At 48.9% G+C, this 18,470-nt stretch overlaps 4 protein-coding genes across 4 annotated transcripts; 3 read left to right on the forward strand and 1 right to left on the reverse strand.

Annotated features, from left to right (window-relative positions):
• Nucleotides 1-387: 387 nt before the first annotated feature.
• On the forward strand, nucleotides 388-1,630 carry FOXG_19309 (uncharacterized protein; the record flags this gene model as incomplete). The annotated part of the gene is made up of 5 exons (XM_018399516.1): nucleotides 388-576; nucleotides 631-735; nucleotides 791-1,024; nucleotides 1,092-1,526; nucleotides 1,571-1,630. The coding sequence occupies 5 exons, from the start codon at nucleotides 388-390 to the stop codon at nucleotides 1,628-1,630; spliced, it is 1,023 nt and encodes a 340-aa protein (XP_018242512.1).
• A 408-nt stretch (nucleotides 1,631-2,038) lies between these two features.
• On the forward strand, nucleotides 2,039-2,964 carry FOXG_06564 (uncharacterized protein). The gene is made up of 2 exons (XM_018385243.1): nucleotides 2,039-2,384; nucleotides 2,449-2,964. Exons 1-2 carry the CDS (start codon nucleotides 2,078-2,080, stop codon nucleotides 2,847-2,849), a joined length of 708 nt encoding a protein of 235 aa, XP_018242513.1. The 5' UTR covers nucleotides 2,039-2,077; the 3' UTR covers nucleotides 2,850-2,964.
• Nucleotides 2,965-3,618: 654 nt separating this feature from the next.
• FOXG_19310 (uncharacterized protein) lies at nucleotides 3,619-5,153 on the reverse strand (the record flags this gene model as incomplete). Its single annotated transcript, XM_018399517.1, has 4 exons — nucleotides 3,619-3,998; nucleotides 4,085-4,220; nucleotides 4,349-4,689; nucleotides 4,742-5,153. The coding sequence occupies 4 exons, from the start codon at nucleotides 5,151-5,153 to the stop codon at nucleotides 3,619-3,621; spliced, it is 1,269 nt and encodes a 422-aa protein (XP_018242514.1).
• A 5,163-nt stretch (nucleotides 5,154-10,316) lies between these two features.
• On the forward strand, nucleotides 10,317-12,053 carry FOXG_06566 (uncharacterized protein; the record flags this gene model as incomplete). Its single annotated transcript, XM_018385244.1, has 4 exons — nucleotides 10,317-10,442; nucleotides 10,584-10,699; nucleotides 10,960-10,985; nucleotides 11,461-12,053. The coding sequence occupies 4 exons, from the start codon at nucleotides 10,317-10,319 to the stop codon at nucleotides 12,051-12,053; spliced, it is 861 nt and encodes a 286-aa protein (XP_018242515.1).
• Nucleotides 12,054-18,470: the final 6,417 nt, after the last annotated feature.

Genomic DNA, 18,470 nt, shown 5'->3' on the forward strand with positions numbered 1-18,470 from the left:
TGGCTTCGACAGTACATTCGGCCTCTTCTGGTACGCAATAGCAAGCACTTTACTTCTGACTACTCTGTTGGTGCACCCATGCCCTATCCCCTGGATTTAGGTGCATCATTGGCAGAAATCTCTTGCGCTACTGAAAGTTAAAGTTTGCAGGCCTTTGCGAGAATAAGGTGTTGGCTGATTGGAAATTAGGAGATATATTCCTGTGGCGTTGGTGGCTGTAGAGTCCGAGCCCTGAACATTCACATCTGCCAACACTGAGGTGGCTTGCGCCTAGGTACTCATGCCGCAAGGATGAAAGTAAAGATTAATAGTCATCCGTTGCCTCTTGAACAGTGTAGTGCATCTCCCTCGTTACCTTTCTCGAGTCCGACTCAATGGTCTCTAGCCATGGATTCAGAGACATCAGATAACGACGGTTCCTATCGGTTCTCCCCTGTCACGTTCAACGACCACGCCGGTCAGCTGTGGATCGTGACAATTTTGTCGCTGATCTACAGCACGCTTGTGGCTCTGGCACGGACTTACATCAAGTATCACAAGTTCGGTTTCGATGATATTTTTTTTGCTTTGGCAATGGTGAGGATGCCCATCAGATCTGGATAACGCTCCACATATAGACTAACCACTCAGATCTTCCATTTAACTCAGTCAATTGCTGTCTTTATTGGTTTGAGTAACGGCCTCAGCAAGTTTAACTCTATCACTACACCAGAACAATGGGCGACATCTTCGAAAGTAAGCCTTATGCGGTACTACTACTGCTATCACCAGCTAACACGGCCACTGCCAGTCAACTCTAACGGCCGGTATTCTCTGCCTTCTAACTCTTAGTCTCGCCAAATGCTCTGTCCTCGCCCTCATCCGACGCATCATTGGCTCGAAGCCTGGGAAGAGTGGACCGGTCTGCATCGGACTCATGGTAATCGCTGTAGTATGGGGTGTCGGCTCCTGTTTGGCATGGCTTGTGAACTGCCGCGCAGATTCTTTGTTGACTTTGGATAACGTCAAGCAATGCCCGCACCAGGTATGAAAACACTTTGAACCTCCTGAAGACTCATCATCAGATGCCTAACCAAAGAATTCATAACAAGAATACACGTTGGGCCGTCATAACGACGATGGACATCTTGACCGAGATCCTTACCTGGCTCCTCGTACTGCAACTATCCTGGTCCGTCAACATTTCATACATCCGCAAGTGTCAGGTTGTTATGGCTTTCTCATTTCGTATACCGCTCATCGCCCTCTCAGCCGTTCATCTGGCGTATTCTGCAACAAATCCAGCCTCTACTGAGCCTCAATTCGCCGTCACAAAGGCCCTACTCTGCCAACAGATCATGGTTGCTTGGTCGCTCATTTCTGCCACTGTGCCTAACCCGAAGAACTTTTTAAAGTCATTCTCTATAGGGATGGGATTTCCAGTGTCCTTTGACCTCAGCATGTCTGGATCGAGCAACGTCTACGCACTTCAGTCACTTAGAAGTAATCGCTCTGGGGTTACACCATCTGCTGCTGTGACAACTGCAGTAAAATCGACATCTGATAGCGCTTCCCGTAGCCAACCGCACAGTTGGAGGCCGGACCAGGTCTCAAGTCAAACAACGGCAGCACGCGGCTCTGGCAGCAATAGTCGGGATGATATATCGGAAGGGCGGAACTCTAGGGTTGGCAGTCAAGAAATGATCATTAATAAGGAGGTGACATGGAAGGTCACGTATGACGACAACCAATATATTAGACGCTGAGCGCTGGCAGTTAACTGGATAGAACGATTTTGGGATTTGAAAAACATGGGCTCATAGATTGTTGGCTTTTACATTCTATAGCGATTTAGACAAATGAACAGTAGCCAAGTTTTGTTGGGTGGAGCCGTCAACCAACAACCTCATTTCGGGCCGTGTAGGACCTGCAGCAAGGATCGAAGCGGGCTAATCGGATCACATTAAATCACCCGTGCTGAAACACTACCTGGTCTAGACCATCTAAAGTCATTGCCACAGAAGATATAAGGGTCCTAGATCTTGCACTCCACATCACACCACGTTTATCTTTATCACCTGTCCTGGGTGCAAAAACCATGTCTGAGATTGTATTGCGCGATGCGTGCTACTCCGAACTTCCAGAGATTGCCCACATCATGTCAGAGGCATTTTGGAAGGATAACCTATTTGGCGAGCTCATACACCCCCATCGTAGCGAGTATCCCGATGATGTACACCTGTACTGGCTGCGACGGGCACGGGTCAACTTTTGGGACTATCGCTCGCGATGGCTCGTTGCTGTAGCCAAAGACGAGAAGGGTCAGGAAGTTATTGCCGGCATTGCTCAGTGGGCAAGACTGGGAGATGGGGGCCAAAAGCTTGAGTGCTGGTATTTGGATCCTCGTAAGTGTCTCATCTCATTAGCCTCAAGCCTATTTATATTGGCTAAGCTAACCCATCGAACCAGGAAACCTTCTCAAGCCTTTATCTTCTATTGCCATGAACATCCATGCTTGGGCCTGGCCTAATCGTGCAAGCGATCCCAAGCAGGAGGATATCATAGAGCGGGCATATCCTCATTTCGAAGACATATGGAGCGGAAAGCGCGCTGAGTCCTGGTATCTCGAAGGATTAGCAGTGCGTCCAGATTTTCAGAGGAGGAACGTGGGCTGGAAGCTTGTGCAGTGGGGTCTCGAGCAGGCCAAGGCAGAAGGCATTTACGCTTCGGTTGTTAGTGCCTTTGGCACAGAGGAGTTCTATAAGAAATGCGGGTTTGACGAGCAGTACGGAAGCGCCAGACAGGGTGAGGGCAACCCCTTGGCGGATATTGAGGGTGCTAACATGTTTTGGAAATGGCCTGAGGCTTGAGTCCAGCTGTGACACTCAAGATTGATTGCAGCAGTCCTGGTGTCTAGTTTTTGAGCAGAACCCTTACACGGTTCTAGATATTCTATATACAATGTTACTCTTCTTCGAGAGCTACAAGATCTTTTGGATAGTATTGAGTGAGGTCTCAATGCTCTATGATGTTATATATCTCGAAAATGTCCACTGGAGCTTACTTGCGTATGCCGAGAGTCGTGTCAGCCTTTCCCAAAAGTCCGATGACTGGTCCTATAACTCGTAAAGGGACCATCTTTTCAGGGTCTCCTCCGCGCATAGATGGGTAAGACCATATAGGCGTTGAACATGACAGAAAGGTTAGAAAGAGGCGTGTATGAAGCGGAGGGAACGGCGGAAAAAGATGAGTCTCCTTCAGGAGAAGATGATAATAGTGTTGACTTGGAGGAGGAGGATGATGATGTTGACCTGGAAGATGCTGGCTTGAACGTCCCAGAATCGCCCGTAATATTAGTTAGGTGACAGGAAGCTGGCTGTGGTTACCATGCAGTACCCACCTGCCGGTCATACCCACCTGCCGGTCAGCGAAAAAAAAATCCCCCATACAAAATGCACTTTTTTAACCTCAAGGGAAAACCGTAATAAAAATAGTAAAAATAAGTTTATCACTAGAATTCAGATCAAAATTGAATCTGTTTTAGTATTTTCTAGGCCTTTTAACCTCACGGTCTGTGCGGGTGCGTACGACACCTAATTCTTCCTTCCCTGAATTTGACCTCTCATCCTCTTCCATCCCTCACACCTCGATCACATCCTCAACAACATCCGCCCCTTCAATTGCTTCTTTTGGCTCTGAAATAGTGTCAACAGCCGCTAGAGCCTCTGCCAGCGTCATAAATTTCTTATTGGGATTCGGTATCGCCTTCCTCTTCTTGCCTCTGCTCAACCGGCCAACTTCCTCCTCCAAGCTGGCTATTCTGGTGCTCAAAGAGGCGATCTTGGACTCTTGGGCTTCAAACCCTTTTGATATCACAGAATACCGCCTTCTTGTTGACGGGCTCTTGTTCTTCCCCAGGTCTCTGATGTGGCGGCTGGTCGTTGGCGTATGATCAGAGTCGACTTGCCCGTCTCTGTGGCCGTCCGACCGGGCGTCATTTCCTTCTTGTCCGGCTGAATCTCAGGATGTATGAGCGCTTTCCGTCGTGAAATTGGTCAGTTTCCAGTTACTCTCCAGCCTGAAAGGATGTTTTTCTTCGTCATACCCACTTCCCTGGCTTTGGCATAAGCCTTGATGAAGTTGACCTTGTCCACCGGCGCAGAATCGGTCAGGCTGGTGAGTTTCTGCAGTTTTTTTCGATATGCAGCCTTGGATGCGTTGAAAACACCATTATCCAGTGGCTGTAGGCCATGAGAGCAATGTGCAGGCAGGTAACAGCAATACACGTTATTCAAAAAACACGTGGCCATCCACTCATCCTGGATTTTCAGTCAGCGGTATTTCTGATCGAGAACAGGTAGACACCCACAGATACATGGCTCGCATGGCCATCTAATATGATAAGCCTTGCATCAGACTCATCTGCTGGTTGCGTTTGGGGCAGATAAACCTCCTTGAGCCACTCGACCACGATATGGTGGTCTGTCCAGCCGTTATCGGACGTGATATAATACCAGTCGACGATCTTGTTAAACTCATCGATAAACCACTGCTTCAGAAGTTCTTTGCCCTTGAAGATAATTCCCGGGTTTAGAAGACGGCCATCTGCAGTGACGGCTTCGATAAAACTAGTCCAAGTGCGGGACTGCGAGCCTTTGAGGAAGGCCTTCCTTCTGGGATCGCTACTGCCAATTACCAAGGAATCTAAACCTAGATTTGCAATTTATTAGTAAGTCTTGTATCAGAAGTGGTCAGTACTCACCAAATCCAGCCATGATACCGCCCTCGTCAACATTAACCGTGTTCTCAGGCTTGATCCAGCCATATTCGCTCTCCCGGATATTAAAGTACCAATTGACGGCCACTGGGGTAAAAGAATTGAACCTTGCAGCTTCCTGGCGTTTTCCTACCTTCTTATCGATCTCTGGATGGCGTTTAATAAACCTGACTAGCCAGTGTACACCGATAGGCCTTTCCTGGCCCTGCTGTCTCAACAGGGCAGCTACGGTGACACGAACTTGACTGTGGGAAGGAGCATAGCCCAAGGCCTCTTGTCGAAGTATCCATGCAACTAATCTAGCCTCTTGGGATTTGTATAACAGCTGGGCAGGTTGGGTGACCTCGGACTTTGACGGTAGGCCTCTTAGTCGGTCAGACAGAGTGGTTTGGGGCATTCCATGCTTCTGGGCGGCCCGGTGCTGCAAGAGGTGATTATCTGTAACATCCAGTATAGCTTCAATGACATCATTCTCTGTATAAGACTATTGAGGCATTTTCAAGGCGATTAAAGGAAGCTGCTATAGATAAAAGTTTGATGAAATTTTGGGGAGGCTGGGTGATGAAGGAGACATTTTGAGAAATTTTACATTAGTGCCATGCGACCAAACTGCTTGTGTAAAATACAAATGAACATTCCAATATGAAACAGCATGAAACTCTCAGTAAGACACAATCTGTTCCATGTAAATAACTTCAATTTTGGCCAAGCACTGTGCAAGTGAAGTTAGACATTTTGTATGGGGAATTCTTTTTTTCGCTGAACGGTAGGTGGGTATGACCGGCAGGTGGGTACTGCATGGTAGCTCGACCCGACTTTGTAGCACATTCGGTACCATTTTGGTATCTTCTACTAGCCTGCGTCGGGGCCCTGGGTCTATTCCAGGATGCCTTTTGGCAAGATGAGTGGCAACTTCTCTAGCCAAGCAAGCATGTTGGCACTTCTGACAAACAAGAATCCGATACTCAGACAGATGCATAAACGGGTATATAGGGTTGGAAGGGCCGAGCTCCGTCATAGGCTTGAGTGCCATGGTCTGAGGGATACTTCTTAAGAGCTAAAAAAATCATAAATTGTTGGCTAGATCTGACATTCGTCGTGATAGACCCTGATGGACAGGAGTCAAAACTCGACGCGCTGCTGTTAAAGTGTTGTCCTGCCTGAACGTGTAACCAAGCACCAATCAGAAATCCAAGTCAACCCCCTGGAAAGTGGGGTAAATTAAATCAATTGTACAACAATTGATTTTGGACTGTAGGACTAGGACAAATCGAAAGTGTGACTCGATGCCAGCGCCGGGCCGAACGGCTGCTTGACATAGTCGACAGATCAGTATCTGATAGTCCTGATTGAGCTGTACAATATCCTCCATTGCTGCTCGATATCACCTCTTTGATCTTGGTGATAGAATATGAAGAGATGAGTAGTCTTGTTGTCTTTCTCGATTGATTAAAGTCCCCTTTCCTCTATGTTATCTTGTCGCAGGGTAGGCATTAGTAATCTAGCTATATGCTTTAAGTAACTGTGCGGGATGGAATACCCCGCGCAAGAGATAACTTAAGACATCAATCAACACATTTGCTGCTGCTCATGATATTCACTCTAACCCTTTAAGCACGCTCAGTGCGACATATCTCTTCAGGCGGCATAAAGCTCCGGCGGGGTCACGACAGGGGTGTAGGACCTATCAAAATGAGCGCTACATGAAGTACATTCTCACACACCTAAATTTGCGTGTGATAGAAGTACCAGCAGTCAGCCGTGTTACAAATAGCTACATCACATACTTTGCAGCCATACACGGTCTGCACCCTTCGTTTATTTCCTGATATCGGCTGTAGATAACCTCCTTTTTCCTTCTTCCTTTTAAAGGGTCGGGCCTGACCCTGCCGGAAGCCTTTGCAAGCTAGGCAGCTTGAATGTATGCCCCGATGGACATGATTGATATCTCTTTGTAGGTGAATTTGCCGTGCTTCTGTATCCTCGATGTCTTCTTCCATTCCTGTACGGCCTCTCTTCCTTATGTGACTTTCAGTTGCGTATCTGTTGAAAATGGCATTATAAATGCACTCCTTCCAAGCTTTAAGCGTGCTATAGGGCCTCCAACGAGGCTGCCGTGTTTTCTTCTGTAAAATGAAGCTATTCGCAAGTGCGACTTTAAGGAGGAAAGACCAAAGCAACGCTTGCCAAGGACCGCGCCGGAATCGGTGCTGATATGTTGTATAAGACCGTATCTGATCGCCCCGGTCAACGTGATTCATTTCATCGTTATACTGAGCGGCAACAGTAGGAATAGGGATTATCTTGAAGCTATCACCATTGAAGACCTGCTGCAGGCGCTGTGACTCTGCCTTTGTGCCTCTTTTGGCGGGCTTTTTCCTCTTTTTTGGTGTGCGCTCGTGAGGGGCTCCGCTAAGCACAGTTGAAAGGAAGAGCACGATGCTGCTATCTTTCCAAGCGATTTGGATGACCTAGGGAGAAAGGAAAAGGACAAATTAGTAAGGGAAATACAGGTAAAGCTGTCCATACCTGTTTATCTTGTGTCGGGATCAAATATACCTCATTATATTGCAAAGCTATGCCGTCAGGAGCTTTTCCGGTCTCTTTTATATGCTTCATCTCGGTGGTGATGCCGCAGTTAGGGCGTGCCGTGCCTGTGGCACCGTGGCCAAGCTGCCGAAGAAGGCGGAAGAGCTGCGGCGACGAGAAGAGGTTATCCGTGAAGAGGTAATGTGTCTGCGTTGACAGCCTTTTTAGTAGGTGAACCACGACGCTTTGTGTATTGTTGAGAGGAATCTCGGTCCGTAGCTTTCCCTTCTTGCCGTACGGCGTTGGTGTAGGTAGCTCGACTATAACAGCCTTGTATGGTGATGCCTTCACGTGCCAAAGCCACTGCAGAAAGAAGCCCTGTTGGGCGATAACCCAGACTTTGAACCCCACGGGCGTGGGTTTATTCTTGACGACTGTTGTCTCTTTTGATCTGCCTGTAAAAGGGATCATACACTCATCTACAGTGAGGTTAGTCCCTGGAGAATAGAGCTCGATAGACACGCTTTGTATGTGATTAGACCACTCTTCAGCCGCTTGGAAGGTCTTTGGAAGGTCGCTCTCATCCCTCACATCGAGCTTGGTGTAGTCAAAAGTGCGGAAATACCTCGTGATCAGCTCGAACTTCCGTAACGGCATGAACTTGATGATTGAGTGAAGAGGGCGCTGATCTCCTAGGCTAGGGGACTTCCAATGGTCTTTGATCGATATTTCCCTATGAATTCCTAGGTAAATAAGGACCCCAAGCCATACATAAGCTGTTGCGGTGGAGATGCCTTCCTACTTGAGAATGCGGGACTGTTTGGAAAGGGGGGTATTCCAGTTGTCAATAACGGCATTTTTAAGTAAGTGAGCGACCCAGCTGTTGGTGTATTTAATCCATGACTGTACAAGGGAAATAGGTACGAAAAGCTGGAATAATTCAAGTGGTTCCTTGGGTAGAGGGTTGATCTTGAAATCACGATATTCTAGGTTGAAAGGTTGAAAATCATCACCGCAGCCCTCTTCAGGCGGAAAAATAGGCACGCCGGTGGGGTCATCAGCCGCCCTCAAAGGCAGGGTATCAAAGCTGTGATCATCTATATAATCAGGTATCTCTTGGGAGCTCATCGTTTTAATTAAGATGCATTAGGGTCAATTTGTATGAGGATTTTGATGATTTTGGCTGTGTTGAATGAAGAAGCTGTCTGACGAGAACTTCACGTACCCCGCAGGTACTAGTGTTGTTAGTAAGCAATGTGGGGCGAGTGACCTGCCGGAGCCTTATGCCGCTCAAAGAGATACTAACCCCAAGCTGACGCTAGCTAACCCCAAATGTGGAGCTGGGGTAATTTTCAGCCAATTAGCTATACGACTTCGACCAAAGCGATATGAACCAAATTTCTACATCATGTAACCCCGTTTTGGTGGGCGATTTGATTCAAATCGCCTCTTAATGGTACCTAGGGTTCCTGATGTCTTATGTGTCTCTGGATCAACCGGGAGATAGAGGGGTTGGTGGCTGGGGGCGGATTTTCGGCAGACTTCAGAGGAAAATCCCAACACCCTCGTCCAGGGTGGCGATCAATTCAATCTGAGGCGTTGATTGAGTTGAAGCAGGGGTGGGCACGGTGCGTTTCATGGGACGTGCACGCTCGCACGGTTCACTAGTTGATCTTTCGTCCACCAGTTGTGTGATTGAATTGAATTGAATTGAATTGATCGCCAGCCTGCCCTCGTCAGAACGGGGCTACGAGGACCCTGGGTCACGGGATTCCGGTTCGAGAGAAGACGGTGAGGCCACTCTTTGGACAAGGTGCCGCTTCTTACGAGGCGCCCCCGCATCACCTCATAGCCATCTATGGCTGCCCCTGGGAGAGTTGTTCGACTATACTGTCCGCGGAGTCAGGGGTATGAGGCGGTCGAAGCCGCCGCTAGAGAATGATGGAGCAGCAGACTCTGAGATCGATGCTAAGGACGAGCAAGTCAGGGCAAAGCTTTTGGAATGAGCTTGTTGGTGTCAGACATTACGTGTATTCGGTTCATTGATGTGAATTGGTGTATTCATGTTGTGTTCTGTTAAACTCTGCCCCTTTAGGGCGTCGCCATTTTGGCGCGTAATCTGAAACATCCCTGCTTGCACGTGATACCCTAGCACTTATTCAACAGCATCCCCCACAGGGAGCCCATCGTTACTGACGGGGCCAGAGCGACGGGACACATGTCAGGGGTCTCAACGTCACATTGTGGAAGTTGGCTGTTCAGCCCTCCAGCCGCTTACTACCAGTATTACTAGTCAGTCGCTCGGCATCTGATGAAGCCATTAGACGCCACAGACGCCTCGCATGCCACTAGGCTCCATGGAAGTTCCCGCACGATAATTGACATTGCTCGTATCTACAGAGGATGGAAATACAATGACCTTGTACAAAGACAAAAAAAAAAGATTATCAATTGTTGATTCGCCAGAGCAGCGGCAAGCAAGAAACGGCACAGTAGAGTATAACCAAGCTGTGAGATGGATTGTCTCCTTCCGCTTCGCGGTGAGCTTTCGCAGCGGATCTGATTTGCGCGTGCTGGGATCCCGAGGGCACGCGTCCTTAAACTCTAAACTGCGCTAGAGCGAGCGAGAATCCTCCTGATCCGTTATTAGTGGAGACACGCAGAGGGTTCTGAGCTAACCGGACAGGGCTAGACTCGGATGACCGCTGAGAGAACGAGACAAAGATGGATTCAGTACCAACCGGCAGGGAAAAATTATAGAAGAGCAACATGACCCCATCCATTCCGACCCATTAGCTCGATAAGTTTGACTCGACGACGTCGGAACCGCGAATATAATTCCTGTAGCAAATCGAACAGCGAAGGCCTAACTACCGACATTTCTTTCTTTTCCATTTCTCACTTTCTTTCTTTCTTTTATTTTTCACTCTCGTTACAACAAATGGCTTACGCAACGGACAATTGGCACGACCCAAGTTCAACGAGAAGTAGTGGCGGGTCCACCGACTCCCTAGTTCTGCAGTCATCAGCCATGACAAGGCCCGCTGCGCAAACCTTGATGTCGGCACTCACCGTCGCCTCCTCGCTGAACTATGCCTCGAGCGTGTCTAGCGACAGCCAAAACCAAAACCAGAGCGGGAGTATCCCTGGCACACCCGTAAGCGTCCGCTCACGTTGCTCGGGCGGATGGGACCGGCAAACGCTTTCCCCGGCAGCGGCTGCAAGGGCCGGAGTTGATGATGTGGGAATTCCCTGAGCCAAATTGCGATTCGATGGCGTTTTGACTGTTGAGAAATAGCCTACGATTGAAGACCATGCCGTTGATCAGCCAAGCAGTCTTCGGCCCAAGGAGGATCTAGATGATTCTTCTGATTCTTCAGCTGAATACATGACGAGTTATCGGCCTTTGGAACGGTAAGACTTACCCATTATGCTGCTATTAGTTCAGTATCTCTTCATTACCGGCGAATATCACCTACCATATTGGTAGATTGGCTGATTGGTTCATCTGTTTGCTCATGCTGACTTGGCAAAGTAGTTCCACTCGGGCCAGCGGGTCACGCTCCAAACTTTTCTTTCAATCTTTCGTGAAGAAGTTCAACAAATCCTCTGTTCGTCCGTCTCCCGGTTCTGAGAAGCCATTGGCATCCGAGAATTAATTAAACAATTTACAGGTTACGGCTTGCTGCCAAACAGCCAGGTATGTTCCCGTCTCACCCATCAATCATACTCTTCGATAGCACGTATCTTAATTACTCGTGTGCTAATGTGCTTTCGTTTTAGCAAGAACAAGCCAGAAATGGTATGGATTGAGGCCCCGGGCGCGCCACCCCCTCGCTACTCTTTAGCTTGTGTGCTTGCTGACAGATTGCGCCAGTCATTCAGCACACCGTCATCATCGATGTCTTCGAAGGGCAGCTTCATTTAGCACCTATCTCATCAAAGCCGAGGCGGGTCCTTGATGTCGGCACTGGCCCTGGAGCATGGGCATTGGTAAGTTCTTATCATTGAACGAATGTAATGATTTGCATCTTTTATTAACATTTGCCATTTTGCCGTATTTAGGAATTTGGCAAGTCTTTTTCCCGTTCATTTCCTTCTGTGCCATTGCCATTGAAGCTAACAATCGTGGCGTTGGTTGATAGCCCAAAAACATCTTTACTGTTCCGTTCTAGGCGTGGACATTAATCCGGTCCAGCCGCCTTATACCAGATCTAACTGTAGCTTTATGACAATGGATATTACGCATGATTGGGACTTCACCGGCGGCGGTAACTTCGATTTTATTCACATTCGACAACTTGGCGATATTCAGGATAAGAAGAAGTTAATCCAATCGACTTTCGACAACCTGAAGCCTGGAGGATGGGTCGAATTTACGGAATGGATCGCAATTCTACAGTCACCAAATCATTCATTAGATGGCACCGCATTCCGCAAATGGAATGATCTGCTAGAGCAAGGAATGCGCAGTTTTGGTACAACGTTATACTACCCGAATAAGTTCAAGCCATTATTACAGGAAACAGGCTTTAAGCATATCGTTGAGACCAGAAACGGCGCGCCGACAAATGCGTGCTATCCTGGGAAAAAGTTGCAGCGCATAGGCCATCTAATGACGCAGAACTGGCTGCTTGTTCTTGAGCCATTAACAATGCCTGTTTTTACGCAAGCGTTAGGCTGGTCTCCAGATCAAGTCAAGTCGTTTCTGGTTGATGTGCGGAAAGAGATTGGCAACACACAATACCATTCCTTCATGACGCTGTGAGTACCATCCGCCCCCTCCGTCTGAGAACTTATCAAAAACTCCTATGCTTACAATTGCGATCCAGAATAACTATTTGCGCCCAAAAGCCGTAAAATAGTTCATCCACGTCGCCAAAGTGGACCTCAGCCTCCGCATCCGAATCTTCTCTTCCCACCATAAAGTAGGTCCTCCGTTTGACCAGACGCACGTTGAACACGACCCGCAAGGTTGCCTTCCCGAAAAGGTCACTTGCGAAGCTGGCCCTAATGTAATCAATAACCAGCGGCACATGGTTCGTGATACTTGGCACATGGGGAGCCCTGTCCCGTTTCCAAGGATGGATCGGGTTCTCTTGTATGCAGTGACATCCATGGAACGTCTAGGTCATAATGTTTTTCTAGTTCTTATGCTAGGGAGTTTTTGATAATTGAGATGATATCAAGAAAACTATGGGGTCTGGTTCATAGACCCTTTAATGGGACTGAATGGTATGTTTTTGGTGTTATATGGCTTTTTTTTTTGGGCACGTATGCTGTGAGGAACTCGGGCGCAGATGGAAATCTAGGGTCGCCCCATACATGGGCAACTTGTTCTGTTATTCTGTTGCTTGTTCTGTATAACATGTTAATATTTTTTTATTCTGTTATTCTGTTATCATGTTAAAGCTCTCACACTAATCTGTTATAACGGAATAACAGAATAAACAGGATAACTGAAGTAAACTTTTTTCATTGCTTTTGTCACATCAAACGGACCAAAAGGTCATACATTGATCAAACCGGAAGGAAGGTCTCTCAGCCGTTCAGAAAGGCTGCTGGCTGGCGCGTCGGAAGTCCGAACTTCCGGTTAGCAGTTGGTGTCATCGATGTTTCCCGAAAAGCAAGTTCTTCAGCACAACGGCTCCGGAGGCCCTTCACCCTAGGTATGAGAAACCGACCTATTTTCCACTCATTAGATAGAGAACCAAGAGCTTCTATGGAAATCAATTCATCGCTGAATGTAACAGCTTTTTATCGCCCCAGACATCACAAATAACAGAAACTTTTTGTATTATAGTTTTCATCTCATACCCATCATTATGGCTTCAGAAAGCGATATTTTATCATCGATCGGCGACTCTAATTCTCAGACATCTGATCAATTGCCTTCAAACTTCTTTTCTATTATGGATCGGCAGTATCCAGATAAGAATAAACCGCTTGCCGCCGGCCGCAAACGAAAGACCAAAGGCACTGTGCTTTATGTGTGCCGATTATGCCCTAAATGGAGTCATGGGCATCGAGCAACAGCTGTACAGCATATCAAAAACCGCCATGCTGCACAGCTTCGACCGCCGCCGCCGCCTTCGCCGATATCATCGAATCAACGCTTATTACCCGCCATGTTTGCATCTATTCCTACACCGGATAGTCTTCGGCAGGTTTTCAATCGGCAGGCATACAATGAGGCTGTTATAGGACTGCTCACACGGCGGAGAGCTCCTTTTTCAGCTGTTGAATGGAACGAGTTGAAGGATCTCGCTTTGGCATGCAATCCGACCATCGGTGATCAATTAATCACGTCCAGACGTCAGGCCATGCGTCACATTGCGGAAAATCACGTATTCTATAGAGATCAGATCAAAGGCAAACTAGCAATCGCGTCTTCGCCTATTCACATTTCCACCGATCTCTGGACATCGCCACATCGTCATGCGCTACTGGCTGTTTGCGCTCACTGGGTTGATCAGGATTATCAGCTGCAGAAGGCACTTCTAGGGCTACCGGAATGTCGCGGCAACCACTCTGGAGAGCGGCAAGCTGATCTCATTATTAGTATTCTCGAGACCTTCGGAATCATGCCAAAACTCGGCCATCACACCGGGGTTAACGCTACGTCAAACGACACATGTCTGGAGTCCATAGCACGTCGATTGAAAGAGAATCTTAATGTAAGTTGGCGGCCGTTTTTGACGGACTAATCTAATGATGAGTGGTAGATCGACTATGACCCCAAAAAAACACCGCATCCGCTGCATCGGCCACATCATCAATCTCTCCCTTCAAGCCTTCCTTCTCGGGTCATCGAATGAAGCCCTCATCGCCGCACTTGAAGCCGCATCTGAAGTCACTAGTGAAGACCTGTTAATTCGCTTCTCTCAAGCCCTCACCACCAGAAGAAATAGAAGACGCAGACGTCTCTCGGGATCGGATGTTGATGAGGACTATCTAGGTATTAATGGCATACCTGCGCTATGTAAACTGCACGGTCTGGCTGTTTGGGCACGCTGCTCATCGCTTAATAGCCAGCTCTGGGACGATGAAATCGGTTTGCGACTAGGGATCGATAATGAGACGCGGTGGTCTTCATGGTATCATGTCCTCGATAAGCTTTTCAAAAAGAAGTCGCAGATCGTCCAATTCATGCATGAACACGAGCAGATCCTCGGAGACAATCGATTGACAGCGGCTGATTGGGATTTGCTTCAGAAAGCGTACCTATTTCTCCAACCCTTTGATGGGGCCACATTGTGCGCTGAGGGCAATAAAGCATCTCTTTCACAGTCATTATTTCTAATGGACTGCCTTCTTTCTCATTATGAAAACGAGAAGGTGAGCCATTTCATTGCGACGTAGCGAGGACATCTCATCGCCGGTCTCAACAGCTAAGATAGATGCTAATACGAATACAGCAGCACTACAGCGCACCCGAGACACGCGATGAACGCATGCTACATGCCACTGGCCGAAGCTACCGTCGAGGACCATCTCGCCACTAGCTCCGACCACTTCACGCTCAGCTTGACCTTCCTTGACATCAGATCGACTCCGGTACAACCGGCCAAGATCCGAGTCAAGACGGAAGACGAGCTTAAACGATTCGTCGAGATCGTAGAGCTTGGCGCTACAGGAATACCCCTGACAGATTCGACCCCCGAGGAGCTGGACGAGCTTGCCTCTTCACTTGTGAGTCTACTAACATCAGCAGCAAAAGCGTCTGGGAGGCCCGCACGGAAAGGCGGACGTCCGGCTCCCTGGTGGACGGAGGAGTGCGCCGACGCCGCGGCTGCTTTTCGAGCCATCAGAAGAAGCTACCTGCTCGGCTTCAACCAGGATGTTCAGATCGCCAAAAGAGGCTTTCATCGTGTAGTCCGTCAGGCCAAGAGGCGCTATTGGCGTAACCTCATCGATGGCTTCTCCAGCAGTAGCGATGTTTTCAAAGCTGTCCGGTGGCTAAAGTCCCCAGGAGCCTTCCAGCCGCCACCTCTACAGGTCGATAACGTCGTGTATGAAAGCCAGATAGATAAAGCCAACGCACTCCGACAGGCCACGCTTGAACGAAGAACTGCGGAGGACGACATCGCAAACGCATGGACGCCAGTATTCCCACCTAGATCGATCCCATTCTCTCCCGAAATCTCTCTAGAGGAGGCGCAATATGCGACTTGTTACACAGGCAATACATCCCCAGGGTCAGACAACATCACAGTCAAACTTCTTGAAGCAGTATGGCATATTATCGGTACACACGTCCGTCGTCTCTTCGAAAGATGCCTTACCACAGGCCATCATCCAAAACCATTCAAGGAGGCGGAGGTGGTCATGATCGCGAAACCGGGACGCAGAGACCTCACAGAGCCACGAGCGTGGCGACCTATCTCACTACTCTCCTGTCTTGGCAAGGGACTGGAACGACTGATCCAGCGCTCGCAATAGTCCAGACCATTTGGACTATTAGTCCAGACTGCAATCCAAAATCAACAATCAATCCACGACGGGCGTTCGTGGATTGACGGCTAGGATGATGCGTCCCTTGAAACGAGCCGTGTTGATCGGATCGCACCAATAAATTGATCGGAAATATCCAAAATAAAATGGTTGGTACAGCAACAATCATGGGTGCCCTGGTTTTGTAACACCATACCAACAACCTAGCGTTCTTAGCGTCCACACCGGGCGTCCGTATTCCCTGCCCTGATCTACAGTCTGGACTAACAGTCCAAATGGTCTGGACTATTGCGAGCGCTGGACTGATCGCACGCCGCCTAGCCTGGGCAGCGGTGCATTACAACGTCCTGCACCCACAGCAAGCTGGAGCGCTCCCCAAAAGGTCTGCGACAGACCTGGTGACAGCTCTGATCCACGATATCGAAGAAGCGTTTGCACGCAAGAAGGTGGCGACTCTAGTCACAATGGACATCCAAGGTGCTTTCGACACCGTCATGTGCAACAGGCTAGTTCTGCGTCTACGCGAACAAGGCTGGCCTGACTATCTGGCTCGTTGGGCTGGCTCCTTCATGGGCGGCCGGTCTGCGCGTGTCAGGTACCAAGACACCGTCACGGCCTCTTCTCCCCTTCAGTGCGGCCTCCCTCAGGGGTCGCCGGTATCGCCAATTCTCTTTCTACTCTATACTGAGCCAATCTACCGACTAGGAAACCCTCAGGGTCGCTTCGGTTATGCTGATGACACGGCCATCCTGTCCATAGGCGACACAGTAGACGAAACTACGGCTATGACTTCCGGGGCCATCGACGAGATGGTGCGCTGGGGAGCGACGAACGGTGTCTCCTTTGACTCGAAGAAGACTGAAGTCATGCACTTCTCTCGTAGCAAACTCAGGACCGCGCCGGCAGTACGTCACGGCGACATCGAGAAACATCCCGAGTCAGCCCTACGCTGGCTTGGTATCTGGTTGGATAGCAGACTATCTTTTCGACTTCATGTCGAAAAGTGGGCGGCCAAAGCAAAGGCAGTGGCTTATCATTTGCGGGGGCTCACCAACACGGTACACGGCCCTCTGCCGAGCGCCGTGCGAGGCGCCGTCAGAGCATGTGTCGAGCCAGTGCTGCTCCACGGCTCCGAGGCGTGGTACCCGGGCAAGACCAGGCCGCGGTGGACCCATCCTACGAAAGATCTACCATCGAGTAACCAGCATCTCGTGCAAATAATGACAAAAGCCATGAAACAGGCTATGAAGGCCATTCTTCCCGTCTGGAAGACGACACCCATCACCGTCCTCCACAGAGGAAGCGGGATACCACCAGTCGATCAATTGCTTGACGCGAGGCGACTTAGGTTCTCCGCACGACTCAAATCGCTGGATGAAGCTCATCCTCTGGCGATCCGAACGCGCCCGCCCCGACAGCCTACTTACCACGACCTCATCAAACGAAGATATCAAACACAGGCAGAGAGCAGCTTCAGGACGCGCCTTCGACGTGCAAACGAACTCTTTGCACCCTGCACGCGGCCGAAACTCGTCTACCGATGCTTCCATCAAGAACAGATGCCTCCACTGCAGACAGCGTCTAAAGACAAATCGGCTGACGCCTTTTCCCGCTGGGTCGAGTCTCTCGACCCGCTCACCTTGGTCGTATACTCGGATGGCTCTCTTTCCTCAGAAGGGGCTGCCAGCTATGGCTTCACCATCCATCAGAACAATATCTGTTGGAAAATCCGGGAATCCCCTTCCCTTCAGGATTCAGACTGTTAGTCTGAAAGTCCTAGATTTAAAGTTCAAAGTCCTAGATACAATCATCTAGAGATATAAACCCGAGAATAACTCTCAGCTCAATAATGAACAACCAAGTTTCATAAAAATACATTTTCACCCAGCACTACTGCGCAATATAAACAACAGGTTATGAGCCCGGGTTAGCAAACACCGGGTTTCTCTTCTGAATCAAAGAACCAAACTTTAACTTCAACTCAAGATGACGTCACGACGAGCCCCACCTTCCACCATGCGAACTCGCAACACAATCAGAGTATCGCCTGCATCCGAATCGTCGCAACCTGGTGCTTCAGGTCAAGACCACACACCATCCTCAATGTATGACAGTACCACGGTCATCTCTGAAAAGAATACTCTTTTCCTTCCGCAAGAGCTCAAGCTAGGCGGCCCCTCCAATTGGGAGCAATATTGCCCAGCTCAGAAGGCCATTCTTCGGATCAATGGCCTCGAAGATGCTGTCTTTGGTGATTACCCTCCCGAGGAACAGCAGACTATGGATCAAAAGATCAGGGCGGCAAAAGCTGCCGTCTCCATCCGAGGTAACTGCACTGGAGAAGCACTCAGTCAACTAGTCGGGATTGAGAATCCCCAGGAGATGTTCAACCTTCTCCAGGCCTATTGTATTGGCACGGGCCCAGTTCTTCTGCAGACAACACTTTACCAGTTCATCCGGATCAAAACAAGCTCTTACGAGACAATTCCACAATTTAATGTCGACTTTGAACGACTCGTCAAACTTCTCCTCGAGCAGAAAGAACCAATCTCAGATACCCTCAAAAAGGTTGTTTATCTGACTGCCTGCGAGAACGAGTACCCTGACTGGACTGCCAGACAGCGCGCTCTCCTACGCTCGGAGCATCCGCCAACACTACGATCAATGCAGCAAGATCTCATTGATGAAAACAGGTCATCAGATGATGATGACAGTCATGGTACTGCCTCCA

The sequence above is a fragment of the Fusarium oxysporum genome, chromosome 3, assembly GCF_000149955.1.
Source record: "Fusarium oxysporum f. sp. lycopersici 4287 chromosome 3, whole genome shotgun sequence".
In the NCBI taxonomy this organism is placed as follows: Eukaryota; Fungi; Ascomycota; class Sordariomycetes; order Hypocreales; family Nectriaceae; genus Fusarium; species Fusarium oxysporum.